We start from the raw sequence: 22669 nt of genomic DNA, 5'->3' as shown, positions 1-22669 counted from the left end.
TGACTGCATTCCTTTGTCACCACCAATGCCTTGTCACCTCTCTTAATATTTGTATACTGCTCTGTCATTAGAAACATATAAAGGAGTTTACTGCAACAGTTAAAAACAGACATCAATTAACCACTGAGGAAGGCTGTATTCTTAATTGCCTTCATAGGCTTGGTGGAACAGAAAAGCTCTCAGCAGACGTTTAATAGTTGGCACAGAAAGGGCCTGCTGAATCTAGTGGCAGTGTGTTCCACAGGACTGGACTGATGACACTAAAGGCTTGGTTCCTCGCTGTTGTCAAATGAGCCACACCTACTTGGGGAATGACCAACAACACTCCTGCAGATGATCTCTGTGACTGAACTGGGATATAAGGGTTCAGGTAGTTCCTGAGATACTCAGGACCTAAGTTGTTCAGGCCTTTGTAAATTAATACAGGGACCTTGAACCTGGCACAGTAACAGATGGGCGGCCAGTGCAGCTGTTTTAACACGGGTTTCATGTGTTAAAGCTCCCATCAGCAGTCTGGTCACTTCACAGCACATGAACTACAGTGGTCCGGCTAATGGTCAAGTGTGAAGCCATGGAAATTGGAATGACAGCCTCTTCCCAAGCCAGGCAACATGTTCCCACTGGGACATGGGAAGGAGGTAGGAGAAGATTCTCTTCTAAGAAAGGGGAGTAAAAGGCAGAAACCTTCAGATTTGGCTGAGGAGTTTGCGTGGCAGTGACAGCTCTGCTGCACTTGTGGGTCTTGACCCTATAGTAGGAGACTTACTCCCTTAGACTTAAATACCTCCTTTTCATTTTGCGGGGGACAGGACGACAACTATACCCCTTCATTCTTAGAAATAAGAACAGACCCATGAGGTGATAATTGATTTCCATAATGTCAGTTTATCAGAGCTGAAAATTTCATCCCAAAAGGTGTTAAACCTTTTCTTTAAAAATGTAGCCAAGGCATCCTTAAAAGCCACCTTGCTCCCCTCACCTGTCCCTGTAGCTGCTGCGGCCTTGGCAAAGACCAGCTTAGCAAGGGGCTACCAGCCTCCTTTTCCGTATGCACTCCCAGATCCAGTCCGGGGAGACGTGCTTGGCAGATGGATTCTCTTCCACGTCCCCCATAACGTGTGTCGCTGAGGAGGTGTCGAATTCGCGGACCAGGTCTCCGTCGTAGGCGACAAAATACCGCCTAATTTTGCTGAAGCCTTCCACGGAAGGAGGCAGGTACAGCTTTACCCCAGTGAAGATATCCAGCAGCATCTGCGGATGGAGAAATGGGAAGACACACAACAGGATGGTGAGTGAGGAGGGACTCAGCTTGCTATATGGTGGGTTAGGAACCTGCGGCCCACGGGCCTAATTGGGCCCACAGAAGTTCTCCATTTGGCCTACGAGGTTGCTTCAACCGAGCCACGCCTCTCTGATGTCACCGAAGGTGGGGGAGTGCTTGGACAAAAGGGGCTTTGCAGGCACTGATTGGCAATGCCTGAAAAGCCCCTGAGAGCATTTCCATCACTGGAAGGCTTCCTTTGGAATTAAAATAAAATGCATCGCAAGGGGTTGGACTAGATGACCCTTTGGGTCTCTTCCTACAATTCTATGAAACATTTTCTCTTTCCAAAGGATGCAGATTCTTGTAACTGAAGGAAGTGTTCTGAATAACAAAGTAAGAAGAGCATAGCTGGATTAGGCGAAAGGAAGGCCTTTTCACAGCTGTTAGCCACCTACCTCTGGGAAGTCCGCAAGCAGGGGGTGAGTACACTCCCCCCAGGAGCTGGTATTCAGAGGCAAGCTGTCTCCAACAGTGCAGGCAGATTATAGCCATCCTGGCTAGTAGCCACTGATATCCATATCCCACAAGAGGGATGAGGAGGTCAGGTCCTCTTACCTTCCCCTTCTCTCCTTCCAGCTCAGAGGCTTTCCTCTTCTCTCCTCGCTTCTCCGTGGCCTTCTTCAGCGGGGACTTTTCTACAGGTCTGCTGGCTAAAAAAGAAAAAAGACAACAAAACATTCTACACCAGTGAGTTAGGGTGCCTTGCCAGGAGAAGGGAGAGGGCAGTGTAGAAGGGTCAAAGGTGGGCATCTTGTGGCGGTGTGCACTGGTCTTCTAGCCCACCTTACCCCATAAACTGTGGAGTGGGAAACTGATCACTTAAAATAATTATCTGCATCAGTTAAGGCCACAGAAGAACAGCCTGCTAGAATAGGCCAATGGCCCATCTAGTCCAGCATCCTGTTTTCAAATAAACATAGGAAGCTGTTCTACAAAGTGAGATTATTGGTCCATTTAGCTCAGTACTGTCTACACTGACTGGCAGCAGCTCTCCAGCATTTCATGCAGGAGTGTCTCCCACTTGGGGACTGAATCTGGGACCTTCTGGGTGCCAAGCGAGTGCTCCACCAACTGAAATACAGTCTCTCCCCTTCTCACAGTGGCTGATCATCACCCTATTCCTGGCTACTGACAGGCAACTTGATTGCAACAGCCTGTCTTTACACTAGGGTTTAGATGGGCTTTAGGGTGGCCCTGAGAGGGTTTTGGAAAGCATGTGGCAGGGATTGGCACCGAACAAGCTTTGGGTGTTGCCCCTCCATGAGATGTTATCCAGAAACAATTTTATGCTGCTTGTCCAAAGCTCAGAGCAGCTTCCAGAACAAAAAATAACTATTATAATTAGAGACACGGAGAAACCTAAAGCATGAATTACAAAAATGGAACAGCATCACTGATGAACTGAGAGACTGATCAGTGCACAATGCCCTCTGCAGGGATGGAGGAACCTGTGGTTTGCTAGATGTCCAACTCCCATCAGCACCTGCCAATGGCCAAGGAGGATGCTGGGACTTATAGTCCTTGGGAGTTATAGTCCAGCAACATCTGGAGGGCCAGAAGCTTCCCTCCATCTCTGACCCCAATCCCCATAAGAAAAAAGGTGCACCTTGCAGTCCCTTAAAAAGAGAGTTAAGAACTGTAGCTTTGGGCTGCCCTGGGGCCATGACCATCAAGGCCCTGCTTCTACAGATGCACCTCTCACCATGTGTTGTCAAAAGACAAAGCAGGAACCCAGCTGGGTGTGTCTGTATTTGGGGCAGGGTTTGATGCCCAAGGGAACTTTCAACAGCCCTCCCCAGCCCTCCTCCCACAGCAACAAACATCCCAGCCCCCACACCTTCAGGCTTCTTAGCTTTTGCTGGGGACTTGCTGGAGGGCTGCTTCGGAGCCTTGCGGGGAGTGGAAGACCTCGACGGCCTTTCTGTCTCTCCGCTGCTGCCAGCTGTGGAGTTCTCCTCCTCCATGGCGACCACAGTGAAGTCAGACTTCTCCTTGGACAACTGGTATAGCTCCTGCCCCCCGCCAGAGTATAGGGATTTGCCATTAGAAAACAGGAAAGAAACCCTCAGCCAAGGAACAAAGGAAGGTGCCTCCGGTCCATCCAGCTCAGTATTGTCTACACCGACTGGCAGCAGCTCCCCTGGGTTTCAGCCAGGAAAAACCTTGCCAACCCAACCTGGGGATACCGTTGGGGACTGAACCTTGGATATCCTGCATGCAGAACAGACACCCCACCAATGAGCTGCAGCCCTTCCCCTTGAAACAAAAGAGATTATAATTTTAAAAGATCTATCTATCTATTTACAAACACACATGTACAAATAAAGCCAGACCCTTGGTCCATCTCACTCAGAACTGCCTAGACTGACAGCGGCTCTCCAGGATTTCAGACATACCCTTCAGGATTTGCCAGCCACACCTAAGCATGATTCTAGTCCTCTTGGTTCTGACTATAGGGTTGGGGGTTAGACTAGATGACCCTTGAGGTACCTTCCAACTCTACAATTCTATGATTCTATGAATCAGAGGAAGCTGCCTCATACTGAGTCAGACCACAGGTTCACCTAGCTCAGCACTGTCCACACTGACTGGCAGCGGCTTTCCTAGATTCCAGGCAGGAGAAACCTTCCCAATCTAACCTGGTGACGTCATTGGGGACTGAACCTGGGGTCTTCTGCATGCAGAACAGATGCTCCACCACTGAGCTACAGCTGCTTCCCCTAAGAATCAAGTGAAGTTCCACTCCTGGTTCTAAAGGAAGGGCAGATGAGCAGCAGAAGTGGGTGACTCACCCGGAGTTGTGGTAGGGAGGTGGCCGTGGTCCAGTCTTTGTCGTCTCGGATCCGCGTGCAGCGTGGAAAGCGGATGGAGATCCCATCAGCGGTGTGGGCCTCTGCTTTGGAGAACTCAGCCCCCGTGATCTCCCAGACTGGTGCTTCCTAAGGCAGAGGGCAACAATCACAGAATGAGCTGACCCAACCTAACTTGGCCAATCCTCTCTGCTGTTCAATGCAGTCCACCATTAAAGGATAGCAGTTTGTGAGGGAGAACTCTGCTGGAGAACAGCCAGAATTCTGTGCGAGTTCTGCACAAGACTGGAACAGAATTCAGCACCCAAAGAATCTCAGCTTGGGTTCTGAAAATTCTAAAGGAAACTACTAGTCCTCATGGCCAGAGGTCTTGGGAGTACTGGGTGCAGAATTGTAGTGTATTAATCACACACATATACACAGCCTGGATTATGCTCCCTCTTCTTTGTTTTCAAGAAGTCTGAGAAACATTCATCGGCTCCCAATATACTTGAACGAGATTCTTTTTTCAACATGGTCAGGAGATCTAAGAGAAGTGGTTGAGGCAACATGGTGTGTGCTCTGAGTTCATAGGAAAACCCACTTTGGGTCTTCGATCCAGTTAAGAGGTAGGGCGCCAAATGAACAGATATGATTAAAAGGGACTTTTGACACACAACACAAATACAAGCTGATGGCATCCTGTGCTCATTTAATTCATGTGAGTTCAACCATACTTGGCTGAAGACAGGATGGTTCAAATTGTGCAAGTTAAATCCAAGCAAGGCAGACCTCTTTTTGAGCCGGGTCTGCTTGGGGTTATCTGTTACAAAAAGAGCTTTTAAGTTCTCCACTTTGATTGCTGGACAAGGCCCACTTGGCACACAGGCACCGGAAGTACGGAGGACTCTCTTGCTCTTCCCTACCCACTAGCCATGGGGCAGATCCAAGGGTTTAGGAATGTGCATTTTTTTGTATACAGTCGTACCTTGGATCTCAGACGCCTTGGCTCCTGAACAAATTGGCTCCCAAATGATCGAAACCCGGAAGTGAGTGTTCCAGGTTTCCAGTGATTTTCGGAAGCCGACCATCCAGCGTGGCTTCTGATTGGCTGCAGGACGCTCCTGCAGCCAATTGGAAGCTGCACCTTGGTTTTCGAACAGTTTTGGGAGTCAAACGGACTCCCGGAATGCATTCTGTTCGAGAACCAATGTAAGACTGTATGTGGAATTTTAAAAACTGAACTACCCCCCCCCCCCCAAACACACAAAGCTCCCATATAGAACAGTGGTTTCTCGACCAAGGATCTACTGTATTTTTCACTCTATAAGACGCACCTAGTTTTTGGAGGAGGAAAACAAGAAAAAATATATTCTGAATCTCAGAAGCCAGAACAGCAAGAGGGATCGCTGTGCAGTGAAAGCAGCAATCCCTCTTGCTGTTCTGGCTTCAGCGATAGCTGCGCAGCCTGCATTCGCTCCATAAGACACACACACTTTTCCCCTTACTTATTAGCAGGGAAAAAGTGAGTCTTATAGAGCAAAAAATATGGTAACTGGGTTCATATCTGCTTAGCTTCACCTATCTAGCCACACCAGACACTAACAATTCATTTACAGAACGCCCCTGCCCACAACCTCTAAAAAAAGGTCCACATTGAAAATCAGAGCCCATTGTTACTTTTGCACAGGGACAATCCTATTCCTCTCCCCCTGCAGCTCCTGCCCCTCCCTCTCAGGCTGTTTTACCTTTGGATCTGGAACAATGAAGTCTGGGTAATAATTCTTATTTATTTTCAGCCAGCTTGGAATCTTACTGGGATCCTAGGAAGGAGAGAAAAAGACACAGGAAGTCACCTTCAAAATAATCACATTCCTTGAGCCTACCAGCTCATGGAGGTCCAGCATGCCCAGCATGCTCTTCTCACAGTAGCCAATCACAGATAACTGTTCTGGGAAGCCCACAAAACAAGACTGGAGTGCAACAGCGCTGAAAGGACCGTTGGAAGCAGCCATAGGCTGAGTCATGTCATTAATCCATCTAGTTCAGTGTTGTCAAAATGATCAAGGGGATGGAGTGACACCCCTCTGAGGAAAAACTGCAGCGAGCGTCTGGGACTTCTGAGCTGAGAGAAAAGGCAAGCAAGACGTGACATGACAGAAGTTAAAAACATTATGCAGGGCATGGAGAAACACTAGAACTTGTGGGCATCCAATGAAGCTGAATGTTGGAAAATTCAGAAGGGGTAAAAGAAAGGACTTATTCATGCAGTGCATAGTTCCTGCAAGAAGCAATGAGGGCCACCAGGTGGATGGCTTTAACAGACGATTGGACAAATTTGTGGAGGAGACAGCTATTGATGGCTACTACTAGTTCTGATGGCTATGGTCTGCCTCCATGGTCAGAGGCAGTGATGCTTCTGAATGCCAGTTGCTGTAAAACTGCAGGAAGAGGAGAGCACTCTTGTGCTAAGGTCCTGGCTTGTAGGTTTCCTGCTCAGACATTTGGCTGGCCACTGTGAGAACAGGATGCTGGCCTAGATGGTCCATTGGACCTGTTCTTATGTATGCCGACTTGGTGGCAGCTCTTTGAGAATCCCCGCAACCGACACTTGAGGGCTGTGACATCTCCGGGCTGCAAACCTTGCTGATCTTCATCATGTCCAGCTCCTTTTGCAGCCGGGCCAGCGTGGCATCATCATGGCCGCCGGCGCATTTGGTCACCGTGCACCACTTCTGGCTGTCGGGATCGTAGCAGCCCATGAGGAAGATGGACATCATACCCCCTGCGGCAGAGAGAGGGAGGGAAACGCGGTCCCTGCTTTAGAGCAGCTCAACTGGAAAAGCAGACTTTATGTCTCATGGACCGCCACCAACTAGATTGGTTGCAGTGATGGGGAGGGGTGGCCCAGGAAACCTCCCAGGCCTCTCAAGTGTTCCTCTGAGGCTGGTTTCTAAGACACCCACCTTTGCTTCCTTGGCCGTAGAAGGCACCCAAGACCACCAGGTCTGCCGTGTCAGCCATTGCCCCCTCGTTCAGGTAGTCCTTCTTCACCTTGAGCCAGTGGCGTTTTCCTGGCTCATAGAGGCTCTGCACAGGCCAAAGCAAGAAAGAAGAGGCGGTTCGCCAGAGCTCTCTAAAGCGTATCAGATCCAGGGCATATTTAAAAACAAAAAGCAACCTCCTAGTCCTTATGCTTGCAAAAATAGGCATTGAAGCTCTAGAACAATGCCAGCAGATAGCTGTGAAGTTGGAAGAGGCAGGGGGAAGACGATTTCTAGATGGAGATATTCAGTTTAACCAACATTTGCACCTCACTTTTCTGTTTGACTGCTTCAATCTGTGGAGCTGTCACTTTTACAAGTGCAGCACGATGTCTGTTGTACACTTGAGAGAAACTGATAGTTTAGTGTGATGCCCCTAGTCTTGACAGGTAATTTTATGTTTGTTTCTTTGTTTTTTTAAAAAGGTTGATTTTATCTATGATCATTTTATTATGTTTACAGGGTTTTTTTGCCAATTTTAATGAATATGTTGCACCATTTTATGTAAACCACTTATTATTATTTTTAAAATAAACCAAGCTGATCAACTAAATAAAATAAATTGTCTGGTGTGTACATCAAAAACACAGGGCTACATGCCTTCACATCTTTCAGCACCAAACCCTCCAGCCCCTCACGGATGACCCGGTTGATCATATCCGCAAGATCTGAAGCTTTCTGAAAGAGAAATAGCCAAGTTAAAAAGCATTACCAGAGGGGGAGTGACTGGCTGTGTTAGTTTCTTGCAGGAATAATAATACTAACAATAATAATAATCAGAAGGAACAAAATGCAGAATTGTAAAACTCTTTCTATCAAGAATGGAATGTAAGGAAGTCACTCTGTCCCCATCCTACCTAGGTTGTGCTGATTTTCTACTTCAGTCAAATCTGGACAAAACAGAAAAGAACTGTCTGGATTCCAGAACACTGTGGACATTATTAGGCTAATGCTGGTAGGCTCCTCAGAATACTGAGCTCATTTTTGTTGGTGGCGATTTGAGAGTCTTCAATATTCCCCGAGGGGACATTTCTAAGCGTTTCCAGCTCACAGTCTGGAATGGCACCCACCGTGACGTGCTTCATCTCCGAGAAGAGGATTCGGTTGGGGATTTCCACCATGTTATCGTAGAGAAACTTGCGGCGTTCACGGAGCGGCCTGGAGAAAACAGGGCAGAGATGGAGAACGATGATGAGAAAAACAGGTTTCAGGACGAAATGGGCCTAACTTTAATTTTTATTTATTTAATGAAATGTAGACATTAAAAGAATAAAACAGTGCAATAGCCAATAACAACAGTAAAAAAACACTATTTAAAACATTCAAAGAATAATGAAAACCAAAGATATGCTAAAAACCAGATTAGAACACAGATCAACATTCTACATATCTGGGTAGGCTTGCCTAATCAAAAGTGTTTTTCACAGGTGTGAAAAAGAGGACAGTAAAGGTGCCTCCCTGATGTCAATAGGCAGGGAGTTCCAAAGTGTGGCTGATGCCGCCGCACTAAAAAGTCCAATTTCTTACAAGTGCATAATGAGTATTATATGGCACCTGTAGCAGGGCCAGTTCTGCAGATCAAAGGGGATAAAAAGGAACAGATATGAGTTATACTGAGAGAATGAGACCCACCTGTCCATCAGACTGACGTCGTTGAAGTAGATACAGTCAAACACAAAGAGGCAGACGTTGGCGTCCTGGAAAGCTGCTTTCTGCAGAGAGACAGTGATGTGTTAGAACACAGATTGTATTTGGGGTTGGAGAAAAAAATCCTGTAGAGCTAGGCAGAAGCTCTTCCATTTGGCAAGGCCCACAGTCTTCCCTGGGTCTCCTTGCTGCCTCTCCTCCTCGGCCCGCCTTTCTCCACTGTGACTGTCCACAGCCTCTCTCCCTGTGCCTTGCTGGACTGCAGGTCCCCTTATCCCTGACCATTAGTCATGCTGGCTGGGGCTGATGGGAGTTGGAGTCCACTTTGTGCAGCTCACAGACAGGGCTTCAGATCCTCCCATGGCTGCTCCCTGCCCCCCTCTCGGAACTTCACAGAATCAAAGAGTTGGAAGGCACCCAAAGTGTCATCTAGCCCAACTCTGTGCAATGCAGGAATCAGTTTCGTCTAGGAAACAGAAATCTGTCAGACCAAAGACAGTGCCTCTGTTCAACCCAGTGAGCTGTTCCCCAGATGATCAAACCAACCATGGCTCACTGCTTCAAACTTTGCTGGCAAAGTGCTTGATGAGTGTCTGGGGGTGAGGTTGTCAGAAAACCCACAGTTAAGGAAGCAGGCTGGATTTGCATGTTAAATTGAGATGCCAGTAAAAAACACAGCTTCAAATTGTGGTTTTCTGGCAGTAAACAAACCACAGTTAAAATACTGGACAGAATTTGCACTGTAACATTAAACCAGGGTTTAATGAACCATAGTTGAAGTAAATCTTGACCTCTCTGCAGGGGAGATGTCCCTAAATTCTGCCTTTCTGAAGTTCTCCCCATCTTTCCTGAATCTCTAAGCTGTCAGTTTCAGTGGTCAAACCCATGAGCTGCATGAGAATGGGGAGAAGGAAAATTCTGGTCTTTCTACATATGATACACAATGCTATAACCCACCAGCGTGTCTTGCCACTGTCTGTCCCACAACCTAAGCTTAGCATCCCCCAAACTGGTGCCCCCTAGATGTTTTCAACTACAGATTCCATCTGCTGCTACTTGCTGTGTTTTAATAAAATCAACCTGCTTTGCAATGAGTTGGGTCATTTCGTCCATTTCTGGGCAAGGAGAGATTATAGCCACGCACCTTGTGCACTCCAAGTGTTCCAAAGGGAAGGGGCTTGGCTGTCTTGTTGTCTATTAGAAGAACTTCTGCATCCAGGATCATGCTGTGTCCCCCTGGGAAAGCCTTGGGGATGAAGTCCTTGAAATGGGCCACCTGGTTTAAACATAAGCACATCACAAGATCAGAGTTTCTTGCCAGGGTCGTTCCTCCTGTTAGGGAGAGTCAGATGATCACTTCAGGCAGCAGAACCTGAGAAAACAGGGGCTCCTAGTTCCCCCATGCTAGCGGAACATGCCAGGTATGTGATATTGGTAAGCAGCCAGCCACTTGTTTCTACAAGAAGCGACCCAAAGAGTGTTGGAAGTTTGGGCACAACTCACATTGCAGAAAGGGGTTTAAACAGACAGAGTAAGGGACCTCCAGATTCCCAAACTATTTCCGCACCTTTAAACTCTGTGCCGACCTATCTCTATCCTTTGAAGTTTAGAAAGGTATGTCTTAGGTTGCAACCTGTTCTGCTGCCTGAAGGTGAGAGGTCATCTCGGATGGATTTCCTGAGAACAAAGGGGCAAGCCTGGCTTGTTGGCTTCTCCAACACAATAGTTAGCCAGCACTGCAGCACTCTTTCCTATACTCTCAGTCTGAATACCTTCCAATGAAAGGTATCCTCCAAGCAAGTATTCATTACACTAAGTTAACCTTCTGCTGCTGCTTACTCCAAACACTGGAGTGGTGTAAAGAGAGTGTGGCACAATAGTTAGTGTCAGACTAGGACCTGGGAGATCAAGGTTCAATTCCACCCCCCCCCACACACACATTGAGTGATTTTGGGCCAGACACTGGTTCTCAGCCTAACCTACCTCACAGTGTTGTTGTGAGGAGGAAATGGGGGAAGGGACCATGTAAACCACCTTGAGCTCCTTGTAGAAAAAGGTGGGATAGAAATGCAATCATAATAAAGTAACAGAAGGTTCCACTGACCTTGTGTGGAAGGACAGGTTTCAAGCTGCGACTGAAGTAGCTGAAGTGGTCGCCTTTCTTGTGCACCTGGACGCGCTCCCCGTCGTACTTGATCTCCGAGTACATCCCGTTGGGGCATTTCTTCATGGCGTACTCGATGGACTTACAGGCCTCGGCCTTGTGGGAGAAAGGAGAAGGAGGAAAATCCCACCTTATGACTTTTAATTGCATGCAGATCTACAACACAGGAAGCTGCTTTGTATTGTGCCAGAACATGGGTCCACCTATCTCTGTACTGTCTACACTGACTGGCAGCAGCTCTCCAGGATTTCAGGTAGGAACCTCTCCCAACCCTAGTGGGAGATTCTGGGGGTTGAACCAGAGACCGTCCGCCTGCAAGGCTGATTCCCTAGTCCTGATCTATGTCCCTTCTCCTTGTACAAGCTAGGCACAAGTTGTCTTCTACTATGCAGACCCAACACCCCATGTAAAACAGTATTGTCTATGCCAAAATCCAACAGCAATCCTCCAGCTGCTCAGGCAGAGATCTTCTCCAATCCTCTCCCTTCCACCCGAGGTGTTGAAGTATGATCCTGCGACCTTCTGCAACAACTTGGTGTCCTCTGGAGGTCTCATACTACAACTCCAATCAGCCCAGCCAGTGTAGCTGACAGGACTGTGCAATATCTGGTTTCCAACAGCATGATATACCAATATATCACAATGTCTGAAATAAGGATAGAGCTATGTAGAGGCATTGGCTGGCTTCACGTTTTCCCCCACATTGTGGTTTTTGCATAGCACACACGCACACGCCTCTCTCTCTCTCTCTCTCTCTCTCTCTCTCTCTCACACACACACACACACACACACCATGATTAACAGTTTATTGCCAGTTCAAAAATTATGAAACTGATCTCACATTATGGACTTCAAACCAGTTTTGGGCGATATATTGATATATCAGCCAGCCCTAGTGACTGATGTGAACTGTAGTTGGAGACATCTAGAAAACACCAGGTTGGGGATAGCTCTCTCCTTCTGAAAAGGGGATTCTCAGCACTTTAGAAGACTCGCCTGCAGATCACAAGACCTCTCCCTCCTTGGAAGCAGCTCCGGATTTATACACCTGTCCTACTCTTCCCCAGCTTCTGGCATCAAGTTGGGCACTGTGAGAACAGAATGCTAGGCTGGATGGACCCCCCCCCCCCTTTGGCAGCAGCCAGGCTCTTACATTGCTGAATGGACTGTGGTCCACGCAAGCTCATCCCACAAAAAGTGCCACTAGATTCTTCCTTGCTTTAGCCTTCATTAAAAGCCAAACAGTTGACAGAGATGGGGACAGGAGGGCCTCTAAAGGGAGCTCCACGAGCTGGATGAGGAGACCACCAGGTCACAGGGTTTGGGGTTGTTTCTTTTTACCAGCATGGGTTGAACGGGGGTCATCAGCGTGGCCTGGACGCTGAGAGTCCTCTTTAGGCCCGGCACCTTCTGGGACTCCTGCTGGTTCCTCAGCACCCTTTCAACCACATCATGGAGGTTGCGCGAGGCTTTGAAAGCCTCGTAAGCATTTGGGTCCAAGGCATCCAACCTGAAAGGAAAGGAGAAGGCAGGGAGTCTCATATATTATTTTCCTATAGAATGAGATGAAGTCATAGCAGAGAGGGGATATCGATGGCTACCAGCCACAATGGTTCTGCTCTGCCTTCACTTTTTGAGGCAGCAATGCTTCTAAATATGAGTTGCTGGAAGTCACAGGATGGGAGATGGCTCTTTTTGCTAGGGATGTACTTGAGGGTGGATCGCTAGCCTGAACCAGCAGGCTTTTCTTGTATTCTTGTCAACTGAGAGAGAAGAGGGGAGAAAGGAGCTGAAGAGGGCTGTGCGAGGAATAAGACCACAGAATAGCTGAAGGAAAACTGAGGCCTGGATATTTAAAGTGCAATATTTATCACCTCCCTGTTTGTGGAATTCTCTCCCCAGGGAGGCTTGCCTGGTGTCATTGTTGCATAGCTTTAGATGCCAGGCAGAAAACATCCCTTTTTCAATCAGGCCTTTCTCTCTTCATTATCTCTGTTCTTCTTGAGTGGGTGGTATGTTTTAATCCTGCCCTTTCAAAAAAATGATTGTCTTTTAGATACAGTCGTACCTTGGTTCTCAAACGGAATCCACTTGACTTCTGAAAGCATTTGAAAACCAAGGCACGGCTTCCGATTGGCTGCTATATGTATTTGTATTTAATGCAGTTATATCCCATCTTTTTTTCCAAGCAGCTCAGGGTGGTATACATGGTTCACCAAACCTTCTCCTTTAATCCTCACATCAGCCCTGTGAGGTAGGTTAGGTTGGGAGACAGTGAACGTCATGGCTGAGTGGGATTTGACTCCTGGTCCTCCCAGGTCCTAGTCCAGCACTCTAACTGCTATGCCACACTAAAATCTTGGTCGCTGTGGCTATTGAGAGTTGGGAGAGCAGCAGGTTCTCTAGCTCCATTTCAAAATGAGCCCAAGCGGTCTTCTTTTATGTCTCCATCACATTCCATTTTTAGACTTCTGCATTATTTCTGGAAACGACATACACACACAGAGAGAGAGCTTACACATGTTTGGCTCCAGCATTCATTTTCAAGTCATGCTTTATCAACCGGATGATGCACTTCAGGTCATTGGCCGTGCACCTGAAAATTAAAAAAAACACCATAAAAAACAATCACAAAACAAGATAATGAAGCATAACAATTAATCATTGGAGATTTTATCAGCTGCAAACTGGGCACTTGTTTATTTAAAAAACTTAATCATAAGGAACATGCAACTTGCAGTGCTGAAGATCAAAATAGATGCAACAGCAACCTGCCAAGACAGCCTGTAAAGGAAGGGGCAGCAGGGATAATGCTGAGCCCCCCTCCCACTTCTATGCAGATTATTTCTCCCCAGTGATTTTTTTCCTTGTGGGATCAGTCCAGTGGCTCAACTAGTCCAGCAACCTGCTCTCCCAGTAGTCAGCCAGATGCCCCAAAGAGAAGCATGCAAGCAGGAGCCAAGCACAGCAGCACTTTCCCCTTCCTGTGGTTTCCAGGCAGAGCAGAGCCATCACAGCTAGCAGCCATCAATAGCTCGCTCTCCTCCATGAATTTCTCTACTTCTCTTTTAAAGCTATCCAGGTCAGTGGCCATCACTGCCTCCTGTGGGGGAGGATTCCATAGTTTAACTATGTGCTGAGTGAAGAAGGGCTTTCTTTTATCTGTCCTGAATCTCCCAACACTCAGCTTCATCAGATGACCACAAATTCTAATGTTCTGTGACAGGGAGAAAAACTTTCCTCTGTCCACTTTCTCCACGCCATGCATAGTTTCACAAACTTCCTTCTCTTACCTTTTCTCTAAAGTAAAAAGTCCCAAATGCTGCAATCTTTCCCCATAGGGGATTTGCTCCATTCCCTTGATTGTTTTGTTGCTATCACTGCACAAACAGGATTAGAAAAGCACCAAAACAGTCTTCCATTCACACATGTAAACAGATCCCTGCTTCTGCAAAAGCAAGCTGGCAACTTGTGCTGTCGCTTCAGAATCTGTCCTTTGAGCAGAACCTGTTGTGGCCTTCCTCTAATCTGCTGCCCTCCAGATGTTGTCAGACTACAACTCCCATCAATCCCAGCTGTCAGCTAAACTGATGGTAAGGAATTATGGGAGCCCCAAGAACACACTGGAGACACGGGGAAGTTCCTCCCCTCTAGCTTGATCTCCCTAGACAGGAATCTCAAACCTCTTACTGTACCTGTTTGCAACATCCTGCAGCAAGCTTTGCTGGTCGTCCTCTTTGGAAAGCTTAGAGAGCTGTGTCAGGAAGTCATCAACCTCTTGGATCGTCAAGAGGCTCTTGGCAGCTGGGGGGCAGGATTTGCTCTGCTCAAAGAAGATCCGCACGGTCTCAGACACGTCACCCTGTTTAAAATAAAATCATAGACTAAATCACATAGGAAGGGGAGTCTTTTCACAAAATAATAGAAATGTAGGATTTGAAGGGACCCTGAGAATAATCTAGTTATCTAATCCATTCCTCTGTAGTGCAGAAAACAACTAGAGAATCCCTGGCAGATAGTCATCCAACTTCTGATGAAAACCCTCCAGTGAAGGAGAATCCACCATTTCCCAAGGTAGTTTATTCCATTTTAGAACAGCTCTTACTGTCAGAAAGCTATTCCTGATATTTAGTTGGAATCTCCTTTCTTGTCACCTGAATACAGTGATTCAGGTTGTCCCCCCTGGAGCAGCAGAAAACAAGCTTGCTCCGTCTTCCATGTAACAGCACTTCTGTCCTCCAGGCTGAACATCCCAGCTCCCTCAACATTTCCTCAAAAGGCTTGGTATCCAAACCCTTGATCATCTCAGTCTCCCTCCTTTGCACTCCTTCCAGCTTGTCAATATCCTTCTTAAAATGTAGTGCCCAGAACTGGACACAGGACTGACCAAGGCAGAATAGAATAGTTCTATTGCTTCCCTCAATCTGGACACTAGACTTCCATTGATGCAGCCTGGATTAACATTTTTTGTTGTTGTTGCTGCTGCATCGTTCTGTTTACTCATGTTAAGTTTGTGATCTACTAAACCAGTGGATCCTTTCCCCATGTACTGCTGCCAAGCCAGGTGTCCCCCATCCTAAATGTGTGCATCTGATTATTCCTGCTTAAGTGCAGAACCTTACATTGTCTATACTGAAATTTATTTTGTTAGTTTGGGGCCAGTTCTGCATCTTGAATCCTAGTTCTACACCAACACCTCTCTCTGTCCTCCATCCAGGCAAGCAAGCAAGAGCCATGATCAGAGTTCAATGACCCATCCCAGCCAGGCCAAAACACTCAAGGATGGCTGATGGGGTATGTCTTGGGGAGTGTCCTGAGGGCTTGACGGACAGGCCTGGAGGCCCAAGATTCAAGACACAGCAAACTCATTCCTCACTTGTTCAAGGTCTCGGACCATGTCCTCCTGGCTGCAGCCAAATATCCTGCTGAAGAGCTTTACGATCTGCTTGTCATTCAGGTTGTAAACACTCTTTATGACCCCCGGCAACAGCAGCTTGACTGTCAGGTAGAGATCCCCACGGAAGCCATCTGGGTACAAGGAAAGAGGTAAGAATGGACAGCCTGGCCTCTGTGGACCACATTTGCCCATAATGAAGAGGTCTCTGGAAAACCGACATCCCTAATCACAGCAACCCAAGCTTATCACAGATGAGTATTTTAATCTTTGTTTATTGCTGATTTTACATCTGACTTCAACGTCTTTGTTATTTCTATTATTATCATCTAAGTCATTTCGAGTGCAAAACAGTAACTAATTAATTGTTCTATGACCCTCCTTAGTGGGTTGTGCAAACTGCTATTCAGAAAAATGCTTTTTGTAGGGTTGGAGGCACTGGGAATGAGCTTATGGAACAAAGGGGGCAGTGACTTGAAAGCGCTTGGGACCACTGACATATAGCATGCATATACTGTACATTACGTCACCAAGATGAGGAAACAAACTGTGTTCCACCTGTCCTATTTGGCAAATCACTCATATCTAATAAACAATAATATGAGAGGAGTTACTGGGGTTTTTTTTAATTAGGTATTTTGTGTTTTACTTTTTGTATTTTTCTGTTGTGAACCGCCTTGTGATCTTCAGATGAAGGGTGGTATACAAATTTAATAAATAATAATAAAAAATAACTGTTCATACATTTGAGCCTGCCCTCTACATCAACACAAACACTTCCAGTTTTTTAAAAAAGAGAAAGGGAGAAGGAATTGTACCTCCACTGGTTCCCTTCTGCAGGAAGTCCTGGATGATCTGGGTCTTGACGTTGTAGCTAGGCTTGTCGGCTACCATAGCGCAAAGCTTCCTGAATTCCCGCAGCAAACAGTCCTTGTGCTTTGGGTCACTCTTCTCCATGGACAAGCTGGGCTTGCGGGGAGATGCAGAAGCCACTTCATCAGAGCTGCCTGGCTTAGCTGTGCAGAAAAAGGAGAACTTCAGGGAAAGATACCGCTGACTGACATGGCCTGCGATTTCCTACCCACCCCAAAACATTTATTTGCACTTCTGGCCCATCCTATCCTGAGGACCAGGTGCAGGTAACAGCACCTGAGTAGATCCAAGGCAGCGTTTCTCAGATTTGTTGTTCCTGGATTAAAACTGAAGATGATGAAGGCTCCAGCTCCCCTCAGCCCTAGCCAGCTTGCCCAACAATTCAGGGATATAGTGCAGCAACATCTGGAAGGCACCATGTTGGCTACCTGTGTTTTACCAGGACATCTGCTGCAGATCACCATCGGCAAATGGTTTGGAATGTCAAATCAGCCAGCCTGATCCTAGGCCTGGGTGATCGGAAGGAAGTCATGCTCAATAGGGATCGCTTCCAGGAGTGTGTATCACAGAGGTGGCTAGCCTGCAGCCCTCCAATCTTGTTGGATGACAACACCCATCAGCTCCAGCCACAATGGTCAGAGATAATGTGAGTTGTAAGGTGGGCAAGGCTTGGCCAAAACAGCTTCATAGGCCAAATGGGGAAGCCCAGCAGGTCAAAACAAGGGCAGAGGTTTCCCCATCCCTGTCTGTAGAGAATGTGAACAGAGGTACATTTTTCTACCTCTTTCATACCTTAGGATTGAAGCTGATGGGCAGCAGATTCAGAACAGATGTTAGAAAATGACATTCACTCAGCACACTTAACATATGGAATTTCCTTGTGATGAGATGTGGTGATGCCAGCTGGCTTAGCTAGATTTAGACCAGTCCAAACCACTCACCCACTTGCCATAGGCGACAAGGAATTCTTTGTAGGCAAGCAAGCTAGCTGGAGGGAGGGACGGTGTGTTCCATCCTTCCTCCATTGCCAGTGCAGAACAGGTGGGCTGCCAGAGAAAAAAGGCCCTTTCTCTGCACCCAGGTAAGAAATGTATCAAACTAATGGAGGAGAGACCTGTAAGCCCCACCCCCTCCAGCAGACTGGTATACTTTTGTGGGCTTACTTACAAGGCAGAGTTAGACAAATTCATAGAGATGGTGGAGGAGGAGGAGGAGTCTACCAACATATTGGCTACAATAGCTAAATGGAGCCTTCATGTTCAGTCTACCTCTGAATACAAGGTGCTGAGATGCAACTGCAAGGGAGGGCTGTAGCTTTTTGTGCTTTGCACTATGAGGTGCAAGATACAGAAATAGATGGACCCTTTGGCTTAATCCAGCAGGGCTCTTCCTGCATCCTTAAGACTCCTGCTAAATCATCAGTTAACGAAATCTATCAGCAGTTGGCATAAATGTTAAAACCCAGCTCATTAGACATGGATTGGCCACATCCATGAGCACCTGCAGACTTCCCCATAGAACCAAAGCTAAGACTCTGAGCCGGAAATGCTACCAAGGAATCGCAACCAAAAGAAAGAGGCCCATCCATCTCTTATGCACCTGTAAACCCTGAAAATTTCTTTGGTGATGGATCAGAAGAAGTTGTCGGCATTTTCTTGGGGGAGGTGATCTGACCACTGGCAGAAATCTTTGCCTGGACGGTGGCCTTTTTCTTCGGTGTGTTTGCAGCTTTGGAAGTAAGATCTGTGAAGATATGAGGGGTCAAAGGTTAAAGGCCTCAGGAGCCACATAATTTATTCTACACCTCTACAGGTCTTGAGTAATACAGTGGTACCTTGGGTTAAGTACTTAATTCGTTCTGGAGGTCCATTCTTAACATGAAACTGTTCTTAACCTGAAGCACCACTTTAGCTAATGGGGCCTCCTGCTGCTGCCGTGCCGCTGGAGCACGATTTCTGTTCTCATCCTAAAGCAAAGTTCTTAACCCGAGGTACTATTTCTGGGTTAGCGAAGTCTGTAACCTGAAACATATGTAACCTGAGGTACCACTGTACATGTTCAGAGAAACATGCCCTCCCCTTTTTTAAAAATTTAAGAAACTACTAGCAAAAGTGATTTGACATGTATGTGGCCCTCAACTCAAAATCAAACGTAACACAGGCAACTTGTGACAAATTGGTTAATTATGGGCAGGATCTTATTGGCAAAGTAATGGAAGATGACTGGCAGGTTGTTGTGGGGATTAGAAGACAGGAGGAGGAGAACCCTGTGCACCACTTTGAGTTCCATGGAAACGTGGGATATAAATGCCATAAAAACATAAAATAAACACAAGGACAGGAAGAAACATCAGGGACAGCATAATTGCCACACACTAGAAGGAGGAGGATATAGTTTGAGTTCCACATTTGTAGTTTTATATATCATTTAATGTGTCAAGACAAACACAAGTTATGAATATAGCAGTTGTTGTATAAGGGATTAATATGATAACTGGAATGTAATGGAAATTAATAAAATTTTGGAACGCAGAAATAAAGCAAATAATCAAACCATCAATTCTAGCACGTGGGGGGCCACCTTATTTTAATTATATAATTTGGTATTTGAACGACTGGTATTAAGAACTGTATTATAAATTGGTATTGCTATAATAAGGGACGCGGGTGGCACTGTGGGTTAAACCACAGAACCTAGGGCTTGCCGATCAGAAGGTTGGAGGTTCGAATCCCCGTGACGGGGTGAGCTCCTGTTGCTTGGTCCCAGCTCCTGCCAACCTAGCAGTTCGAAAACACATTAAGTGCAAGTAGATAAATAGGTACCGCTGTGGCGGGAAGGTAAATGGCGTTTCCATGCGTTGCTCTGGTTCACCAGAAGTGGCTTAGTCTTGCTGGCCACATGACCCGAAAGCTGTACGCTGGCTTCCTCGGCCAATAAAGTGAGATGAGCGCCGCAACCCCAGAGTCGTCCGCGACTGGACCTAATGGTCAGGGGTCCCTTTACCTTTACCTTATTGCTATAATGAGGCCATTATTGGATTGTAATTGAAATCTAATAAACATCATCATCAAAATAAATAAATAAATAAAATAAACAAATAATTTGCAACACTAGTACTAATAATATGCATGAATGTGGCTAACTTTAAGTAGCCAAGGCTCTGAATACTGGGCCACCCTATATAACTGCTCTTACCATCACTGCTTACCCGAGATGTGCTGGTTTATCAGCTCCTTCTCACTGTCCTGTAGCTCCTCCCAGCCCTCCAAGTCCGTGATGTCCTCAATCTTCTTTGTCGTCGCCCGGGCCCTCTCCAGCTTCTCGAAAATGCACTTGACGTGGTACCACTCCTTCATGTCCCCGCCAGACTCTGTGAATGGGTTGGGCACCACCTTCCCGATGCGCACCATCCCCTTGAGGATCTTCTCCTTGCACTTCTTGCAGCCTGCCGTGCCTCGCTTGGCATAGTCCACGCAGTAGCGCTGCTCTGCCATCTCAGAGACTGTGCACAGGGGCTTTGAGGGCCAAACGGGTAGTGGCAATGGGAAGAGAAAGCCACGGGCAATGCACGGCTGGTACGACCAGCCAGCCGGAGATGGGGTGCTGCTGCTCCACAACCAGGAGCACCTGCGGAAGGCAACGATCTTTTGGAAACTGTGGCCAGCACGGGTATGAGCTGTCTGTGCTGAAAGCAAGGTGTTTTTTTCACTTTTGCTGAGGGTTCTGGCTGCCTTTAGGAGATGTACCCTGAGCAGAAAAGGCATGTAGTTTCCTGGGACTCAGCTACACAGCTGCAAATAAAACATTTTAAATGTGTTGTAAAGTGCAATATACAAATGTGACACTAGATGGCGAAAGTGAGCTATGCAAAATTCAATGTATTTTTCATAACTTTTTTTTTTAAAAAAGTAGTTTCACAGCGTTTTTATATGTGTGTAGATTCCACCCTGGTCTCCTTTTCTCTCACTGTGCTGAGCTAAGAAGGGAAAAAAGGAGGTGGTGGGGAAAGACACACATAACTGTACAAAAGGGGTCTGGGTAAGAAAAACTGAGGCCACGATCAATTTACTTGCCTTTTTAAGAGACAACAGGGCTTTTGCAGACTCTGCTGAAAGGGGGAGTCACCACTACCCTTGGAGACATCATTCTTCCTCAATGAATGGAGACTTTTACTTGGGATCCATTTATTTAAAATACGTATAAAGCCACCTTTTAAAGGGAAACCCTCTTGATACAGCTCCTAAACAATGGATCATCAAACACACATTTAATTTAAAATAAAAGATAATGTTCAAAACAACACTGAGCCTCGTAAGACCAAAAAACTGCAGTTTTTAAAAAAATGAAACATCAGCAGAAAATACAGGCCTTAACGTCTACTTTTATCAAATTTAATATATTTCTATACTGTAATACTTCAAAAATCCAACCCTCCCGAGAGATTTACACGTGTGAGAGGCTGAAATTAGGAAACAACATTTTAAAACTGTGGTTATTTTTGGCAGCTGTGAGTGAAAACATTGTCTTTCTGGTGTGACAGTATTGTTACAAAACTCTTTCCCAGTCACACAGAAACTGGTTTGGTCAAGTGACTTTGTGGCGGCTGGCAGGGCAGAGGAAAGGGTAGGTGAGTCAGAGCCAAAGACAGGCAGAGCCACTAATTCCACTTTTGTTCCCATCCTCCTCCCCACAACTGTGTTCTACAAGGGGCAACTAAGGAGGAAGAGGAAACTGGCAGGCAGGCCTGGGCTGATCATTAGGAAGAAGGCAAGCAGAAGAGTACTTCCATGGGTCTGGCTTCCTTCAAGACTGGGAAGAGTTTTCTTTTTACAAATGGCATTTGAACGAACACTTGCACTTTAAACTGGCTGTTGTCAAATAACACTTCAGCGCTATTGAAGCTTAATGAAACTGGGTGGGTTTGCAGTTATTCATCTTTTTATTTAAGTTAGTCCTGTTGCAAAACCAAAACACGTGTAATGGCTACAGTCAGTAGGAGAAATATACTGTATTACAAACGACACGCATCCCTAGCAATTTCAGGGTTAACCCACGTGGAGCAGACACGCTTCTCTGTTTAGTACACTCACAACCTAATCCCACCAACCCTGCCCAATGAATATTGGGAGAGCCTCCCCACCACCTCAAGTCTATCTTAGGTCGGAAGAGAAGGGGGGAAAGGAGGCTCCAGGCAGAGACAGAAAGAGACCCCTTGACAACAGGTCCGAGTCCCATTTTTACTCCTTCCTGCCCATCAAGCACCTGGTGGGCTGGGGGAAGCTTGGTGGCTACCGCGCATGCGCCATTTATTTTCCCCAGAGTGGCGGTTGGGAGGGGGGAGCGCAAGCCACGCCCCCCTATGGGCGCCATAACCATCACCTCAGGTCTAGGCTCCTTGAAAATGCGGGGAGCAGGACCCACCGGCGCGTCCCCTCGCCCATTTTCAACCAGCTCCCCACCTTCGCGGACACGCACCTTCCTTCAAGGGGCCCCTTCAGCCTCGGCGAAGACCCCTTTTAAATCCGGGCATCTCGGGCGGCCCCTCTCGCTCGCGCTGCGGGCGCATGCGCACAGAACGTCGCGTCGACCCCCGCGGCGTGACGTCACCGCTCGTCCTAATGTTCTTTGGAAGCAGGCAAGGCCGTGTCTCCGCTCCTGACCCGAGCAAGCCACGCCCTCTTTCCTCCTATTAACTCTTCACCTCCCGATTTCAGTGTGCATGCACACGAAATCTTATACCAAGAACAAACTTAGTTGGTCTCTAAGGTGCTACTGGACATGTGTGTATGTATAACACACACACACACATATATATAATCGATTCTGCTGTAAGCTTTGTTCTGCGTTTACGAAGCCTTAATGCGGATCCAAGCTCAAAGTAACCAAACAAAACAGGCATTTGTCTATGTAGGAACGCCATAGCTTTAAGCATAC

At 46.8% G+C, this 22669-nt stretch overlaps 1 protein-coding gene across 4 annotated transcripts; it reads right to left on the bottom strand.

Annotated features, from left to right (window-relative positions):
- Positions 1–865: 865 nt before the first annotated feature.
- LIG3 (DNA ligase 3) lies at positions 866–22397 on the bottom strand. Of its 4 annotated transcripts, none has more exons than XM_083714417.1 (20): positions 22211–22397; positions 19944–20526; positions 18335–18478; positions 16681–16878; positions 15845–15996; positions 14664–14830; positions 13487–13564; positions 12310–12478; positions 10909–11064; positions 9949–10080; positions 8790–8869; positions 8228–8315; positions 7758–7835; positions 7080–7203; positions 6756–6898; positions 5862–5936; positions 4117–4263; positions 3162–3336; positions 1880–1974; positions 866–1251 (listed from the first exon to the last, which is right to left on the bottom strand). In XM_083714417.1, the coding sequence occupies exons 2-20, from the start codon at positions 20497–20499 to the stop codon at positions 1018–1020; spliced, it is 2991 nt and encodes a 996-aa protein (XP_083570543.1). In that variant the 5' UTR covers positions 20500–20526; positions 22211–22397; the 3' UTR covers positions 866–1017. The 4 variants fall into 4 exon arrangements, with proteins under 4 accessions (XP_083570543.1, XP_083570546.1, XP_083570545.1 ...); XM_083714420.1 differs by having other exon boundaries at positions 19944–20362; positions 22211–22332; XM_083714419.1 differs by having other exon boundaries at positions 22157–22277.
- Between the last annotated feature and the right edge of the window lie 272 nt (positions 22398–22669).

The sequence above is a fragment of the Podarcis gaigeae genome (assembly GCF_964106915.1).
Source record: "Podarcis gaigeae genome assembly, chromosome: 15".
NCBI classification, from domain to species: domain Eukaryota; kingdom Metazoa; phylum Chordata; class Lepidosauria; order Squamata; family Lacertidae; genus Podarcis; species Podarcis gaigeae.
Note: the sequence above shows the minus strand (reverse complement) of the source record. Positions and strands in the feature narration are given on the sequence as shown.